Source organism: Bufo bufo, chromosome 1 (assembly GCF_905171765.1).
Source record: "Bufo bufo chromosome 1, aBufBuf1.1, whole genome shotgun sequence".
Taxonomy (NCBI): Eukaryota; Metazoa; Chordata; class Amphibia; order Anura; family Bufonidae; genus Bufo; species Bufo bufo.
The window spans coordinates 54,340,610-54,347,877 of record NC_053389.1 but is presented as its reverse complement, the minus strand read 5'-3'; the positions used below and the strand labels follow the sequence as shown (position 1 = coordinate 54,347,877).

Below are 7,268 nucleotides of genomic sequence, written 5' to 3'. Positions count from 1 at the left end.
ATTCATAGTATTCAGTATATTGGGCAGACTAGATGGGCCAAATGGTTCTTATCTGCCGACACATTCTATGTTACTATGTTTCTAATTAGTTTCAGGAAGGAGTGCTGACAGAGAAAGGTCAAATGTGACCCTGCAGGCTCTCCTCCTGAATCTACTTCCCTGATCCTGACAAACCCCTTAAACTGTCTGGAGATGCTCTGTCCTAGATTTCGTACTATTATTTCAGGTGTTTTCAATGAGATTTAAAATGCTACCCTCTGGATTGTCTGTGAAGGTTCTCATTTATACAGGTCATGGTATATCTGCAAAGAATAAATCAAGGCAACTGGACTTACTGTAGATTTCTTGAAAACATTTCACTTGTTCTTCCAACGAGCTTTCTCAATTCTGAGTCAGAATTGAGAAAGCTCGTTGGAAGAACGAGTGAAACGTTTTCAAGAACTCTACAGTAAGTCCAGTTGCCTTGATTTATTCTTTACAGATATACCCTCTGGATTGTAAAACATGTGTTGTATGGTTGCATTGCTCTTTACCCCCCCCCCCCCCCCCCCCTAAAAAAAACAACAACTTTGAACTGTCTCGAGATTCTCTGTCCCAGGTTTCAAACTAGAATGTCAGGTGTTTAAAACATTACCCCACTTATATTGCTATTTTTACAAAACTTCTTGAACTGTCTGGAGATGCCCTGTAAAATACTTTCGACTACTAAATCAGGTGTTTTCACTCAGAGATTTAAAATGCTACAGTCTGGATTAAAAAACACGTTGTACACATATACACTCACCTAAAGAATTATTAGGAACACCATACTAATACGGTGTTGGACCCCCTTTTGCCTTCAGAACTGCCTTAATTCTACGTGGCATTGATTCAACAAGGTGCTGATAGCATTCTTTAGAAATGTTGGCCCATATTGATAGGATAGCATCTTGCAGTTGATGGAGATTTGAGGGATGCACATCCAGGGCACGAAGCTCCCGTTCCACCACATCCCAAAGATGCTCTATTGGGTTGAGATCTGGTAACTGTGGGGGCCATTTTAGTACAGTGAACTCATTGTCATGTTCAAGAAACCAATTTGAAATTATTCGAGCTTTGTGACATGGTGCATTATCCTGCTGGAAGTAGCCATCAGAGGATGGATACATGTTCTCATTCTGTTTACGCCAAATTCGGACTCTACCATTTGAATGTCTCAACAGAAATCGAGACTCATCAGACCAGGCAACATTTTTCCAGTCTTCAACAGTCCAATTTTGGTGAGCTCGTGCAAATTGTAGCCTCTTTTTCCTATTTGTAGTGGAGATGAGTTGTACCCGGTGGGGTCTTCTGCTGTTGTAGCCCCTCTGCCTCAAGGTTGTGCGTGTTGTGGCTTCACAAATGCTTTGCTGCATACTCGGTTGTAACGAGGTGTTATTTCAGTCAACGTTGCTCTTCTATCAGCTTGAATCAGTCGGCCCATTCTCCTCTGACCTCTAGCATCCACAAGGCATTTTCGCCCACAGGACTGCCGCATACTGGATGTTTTTCCCTTTTCACACCATTCTTTGTAAACCCTAGAAATGGTTGTGCGTGAAAATCCCAGTAACTGAGCAGATTGTGAAATACTCAGACCGGCCCGTCTGGCACCAACAACCATGCCACGCTCAAAATTGCTTAAATCACCTTTCTTTCCCATTCTGACATTCAGTTTGGAGTTCAGGAGATTGTCTTGACCAGGACCACACCCCTAAATGCATTGAAGAAACTGCCATGTGATTGGTTGACTAGATAATTGCATTAATGAGAAATAGAACAGGTGTTCCTAATAATTCTTTAGGTGAGTGTATATTGCTATTTTTGCAAAACAAAAAATCATGAATTGTCTGGGGATGCCCTGTAAAATACTTCGGCCTACTATTTTTGGTGTTTTTACTGGTACCCTCTGGATTGTAAAATGCAAGTTGTACACATATTGCTATTTTCATAAAACAAAAAAAAACATTTGAACTATATGAAGATGCCCTGTAAAAAGAGTATAAGAGTAGAGGAGGAGCTACGGCAGGTGGGAGGGAAGCCTGGCTTGTCAGTGGTGGACTCCCACTGTGATCTGGAAAGTTCCTGCCTCCCACGCTAAGATTAGTGGTGCGGGTTGCAGAGACTGAACAGTCTATAGTAGACAGGCTGCGTTGATATAGCACTACAGACCAAGGACAGTATATAAAAATATGCATGAGTCTCTACATAACTTCGACGCATACACTGCCGCTTGTAAATCTATGCCAGCTCCTTTGCTGGTGTAGATTTAGACCATTTTCTAAGCCTAAAGCAGGAGTAGAAAATGATGAATGAGACGGGCCTGCCAGCATGTCCTCTTTTCCAGCCCACTTTTGTAGACCTGCCATGAGCGAGGAAAAGTCGCAGATTGCGGCACAAAGAATCTTTCTGCCGCAATCTGCACCATAAATACACCTGATAAAGACGTATTTCTGTTAGTAAATAACCCCCATTATTTTTTTTTCGTTATACCACTGAGAAAAAAATAAATCCCAAGAATAAATTACCAAGGTACATGCCACAAGCCCGGGAGGAGCAGAGCGGAGAATAGGAGTGGTAGTGGCTCTGGTTGCAATAATTATTCAGAGTGGCAGTCCTCAGACTGCTGCTCCCTAGGACCGGGCAGTGATAGGAGGGTGCTCCCTTTATTCAATCAGGGCACACCATGATGTTGGGGCTCCTGCCTAATGGTAGTTGGGGTGCCCTTGGTGTTATGAGTGTTGTATGGGTGCAAGGCAAGAGATGTAGGTGCTGTGGCTGGCGCATGGTGCTGGAGTCAGTCATCAGGACAGTTGTAGAAAATAGACAAGTCTCTACTAAGCTGCAAATGGGAGTAGTAGTACATCCAAAGGTATCAAAACACAGTTCCAAACAATTCTCGGTGCAAATCTTCCTAGATAGTAAGGCATGGATATAAGCCAGGACGGGGGCTGTAGTACTCCTTCCTTCTCTCTCCAAAGTCTCTTTCAGAATCTAAGGCTGACAATATTATTCTTGCAATGATGGCTGTAGTTCCCAGTATGAGGGGTACAGGATTAACATATGGTGGGCCAGGCCAAGTGTGAAGGATGTATCAGCCATGTCTCTCTCACCGCAGTAAAGTCTATCAGCCTTAAACAGCAAATACCTTACTGACTGATTCCAGTGCTCATCCTTGCAGATTCTGGACCTTCTAGTTCTTTCTTTCTGGAGAACTGTGACGTAGAGATGGGTTTCTCTCCGTGGATCTCTCAGAGTTAGCGGTTCTCTGCGGTGAATGCCTAGTTCTCTGAGGAGTGAGCATATGTAGCTTCCTATCACTTCTTCCATTAGCAAACTACTCACTGAGCCAGGGGCGGATGTAAGTCCATCTCCTAACTTCCTACATGGGCAGCGTCTGGATCGTTAACCCCGACTAATCCATACAAAACTGTGCAGGTGCAATACATCAACATACTAAATAAAAGTACATAACAAGAACAGTTTGCAAGTACCCGATTCTGGGGTACTGCATACACGTATGTTGAATATTTTATAAGGAACAGGTCTATGTAGATTTTAATCATGGATCTTGATTCTAGATTACCCTTGTGCGCACGTTCAATATCACTGAATGACACCATGTTCATGTTACCTACCAATATAAACTGCATTGCAAAAAAATGTAAATTATTTGATATATCTTCACTGGTTAGCATACTTTCTAGATTGTGTGATATTTTCCTCTCTTTTCCCCTGGTGAATCCCGATGGACACATGTCTTATTTTTTAAGTGTACTATGTATCGATGCTTTTATATTTAGTTCATTTTTCAGTTGCTTATTTTAATATTATTTAATATTACTAAAATATGAACATTTTATTCTTTAGACATATTCATGATATAGAGCACCAGGTGCCATTGTAAATGATAGGATTTTCGTAATTAGCTGTAATTAGATGTTTTCTGTCCTGGCCTTCCTTAAGAGAATAGTCAGCATTACGCTAAACCATTATTATTCCTCTGAAACTAGTACTTTATCTTGACATTTTGCACAGTAGATACAAATATATATATATATATATATATATATATATACACACACTCACTAACACTTAAATGACAAAGGCAAATGCACGCAGCAGGTGCTATTATTGAAGAACAGATAAAAATATCAACCTTCCAATCACTATTTTTATATTCAATAACTGAACATATATATTTTATTGAAAAATACATAAAATGTGAATTCCTCTGGAAGATTAGATTAATATTTGCAAAGCTCCATCTAATGATGATTTCCTATGTGTGGCGTCTTCTTTTATTATCACATGTCCTATACTTTTCTGATGCCACCAGTGATTCCCGTGCCAGCTGTGTACTGAGCAACTCCAAGTTCAACACCTTAGCAAGAGATGGAGATGTTATTCTCGGGGCGGTAATGACGCTGTACAGTTTTCCTCTCTTGCGGAAATACACCTTTACCAAGCCACCTGTGTTTCCACCATGCCTGGGGTAAGTAATAGGCGACTTTTTGTTAAAGATTGCAGTTCTTGTATTTACTATCAACCATGTTCTTTAGGAATCATGCACACAACAAACGTATTTTTTGTCTGCATCCAATCCACATTTTTTGCGGATTAGATACGGACCCATTCACTTCAATGGGGCTGCAAAAGTCTGCATCCGTATGTCCGTTCCGTGCCACCTTGCTACAATACAGAACATGTCCTAATCTAGATCGCATTATGGACAAGTATAGGACTGTTCTATTATGGGCCGGACGTTCAGTTCCGCAAAATGCGGAAAGCACATGGTCAGTATCCGTGTTTTGCAGATCCGCAATTTGAGGATCGCAAAACAGCTTATGATCGTGTGCATGAGCCCTTACTGAAAGGAAAATATTAAAGGGGTTCTCTGGGCGCTCTTATATTGATGACCTATCCTCAGGATAGGTCATCAATATCAGATTGGCGGGGGTTTGACAACCGGCAACCCACTGATCAGTTGTATGAGGAGACGGCACGCACAGTGTGCACATGCCGTCTCCCGTCTCTCTTCCTGCTGCTTCTATGTATATGGCAAAGCAGCAGCTTGCGTCAAACCGCAGATTAGATCCCCATATTAAACCTCAGATCAGACCCCCTTTAGAGCTCAGATCAGACCCCTATATCAAACATCAGATCAGACCTCAGATCAGACCCCCATATCAGACATCAGATCAGACCTCAGGTCAGACCCCATATCAGACTTCAGGTCAGACCCACATATCAAACCTCAGATCAGATCCCCATCAGACTCCCATATCAGACCCCTATATCTAACCATGGCTAAAATATGTCTGGAAAGATGACTGCATCACGGAAGTCTCGTGATACCATGGTAATATTTGCTCATGACCCTTATATACCATGCAGAGGAGAGCACATTTTCCAGTGGTGTTGTGCTTCATTCACAGGTCAGTGTTTTGGTCAGTGATTTCTATCAGTAAGGGCTCATTCAGACGGCCGTGATTGTTTTGCGATCTGCAAATTCCGGATCCGCAAAACACGGATACCGGCCCCACCTGGTTTTGGCTCTCAATCACTGATGGAAATCACTGACCAAACACTGATGTGTAAATGAGGCATTAGGCTTTGTGCACCCCACTGTATAAAAACACAGACCAACATGGGGTTCTTTGGATGCCCAAAATGCACAGACTGGGTTTAACATACTGGTTGCAACTGCTATATAGTTTCGGTATGCTATCCATAAAAAAATTATCAAGCACGAACTTGAACTTTTAACAGAAAATGTTTTGTTTTACGTCTTATTATGCGCCGGTCCAAATCATTCATTTATACATCTGAATGGTATATGAAGGTACATAGTCAGGTGTTCACATACATATAAAAATATACCTGATTGGATTTGAAACTACACTGGCATTACCCCTCGAATAATGTAAGCTTAAAGGGGTTGTCCAGGATTTCTATATTGATAGGCTATTATAATTTGACCAGTGGGGGTCCCATACCCCTCACCCCCGCCGATTAGCCATTCTGAAGTAGCTCTGGTGCTGGACCTACACACCAAAGTGGTGCCAGATCGGGGTGGGGTTTTCATTATGAATTGAAGGCATTGTAGTTTTTTTCATTAAAAGAAAAATCTATGACATTTTCAATGTCCGTGAAGGTATACAACATCATTCCGTGCGGCTTTAGGTGGGAGGTATTGCTACAGTTTAATAATTTGCACTACAGCCTATCATGATGTTACAGTCTTGTATATTGTGGAATTACCAGACAAAAAAATATATAAATAATAATAGTAATGAACTGAATGAAGGGTTATTCCATCTGGAGATTTAAGGCATATCCAAGGGCCAAGAGGACCCACACCTTGCTCAAGAACGGGAGCCGTCCGGCGCGCACAGCTCTCTCCATTCAATTCTACTAGAGTTCCGGAAATAGCCAAGAAAGTGCTCTCAGCTATTTTCGGAAATCCCATAGAAGTGAATAGAGAGACCAGGAACCCCTGTGCCCCCATTTCTTGAGATAGGTGGAGGACATTTCTGGCATTCTCTGTGGAGATGAGAATAACCAGGCAACTTTCGATTAGTACACCAGTACCAAAAATAGTCTACGTTCTCTATCTCTGCCCCTAATATACAAATTGTTATTTGACTTGCAGAATAACTCTCCGTTACTATAGACATTTTCTAGCAATTCTCTTTGCCATTCAGGAAATAAATGAAAGTCATGTACTTCTTCCAAATATTACAATGGGATTGGAGATTTATGATTCCTGTGCCTATGAGAGCAGAGCCTTAGAGAGCACTATGAAATTACTGACGGGTGACCAAAATACCATCCCAAACTACCAGTATAAAAATAAAGGGCCCTTGGTCGGGATCATCGGACATATAGCTTCCTCCCCCACCAAGACCATGGCCAAGCTCACAGGAGTCTATAGCTACCCCCAGGTAAGTGCATAAACTGTTAAGAGTAACCCTATATGGGTTAGCACTATACATTTATCGTTTGAAAATTATTTTTTCAGCTTTTTTTTTCTTGTTACATAGAGTCTGCCGTTTCTAATCCTATACAGGATGTAAGCTTAGCCCGGCGGTCTAGACCTGGAGCAGGTTTATGACAGGGGCTCAGGATGGAGGATAAATGTGGTGCAGGGAAAGACACTTTTCTCTGACTGTATACCAACCATTGGTTGGCTTACTTTGAGACAGAATTTTAGGCCAGAATCTGGCATAAAATGGGAGCACCTTACGTCC

General features: G+C 41.7%; 1 protein-coding gene across 1 annotated transcript in view; it reads left to right on the top strand.

Annotated features, from left to right (window-relative positions):
- Positions 1–4,436: 4,436 nt before the first annotated feature.
- The window catches only part of LOC120987303 (vomeronasal type-2 receptor 26-like), a 43,112-nt gene continuing 40,280 nt past the window's right edge, over positions 4,437–7,268 (top strand). Inside the window, exons 1-2 of the mRNA XM_040415888.1 lie at positions 4,437–4,510; positions 6,671–6,962. Coding sequence (XP_040271822.1) covers positions 4,437–4,510; positions 6,671–6,962 — 366 coding nt within the window. The remainder of the gene's footprint in view (positions 4,511–6,670; positions 6,963–7,268) is intronic.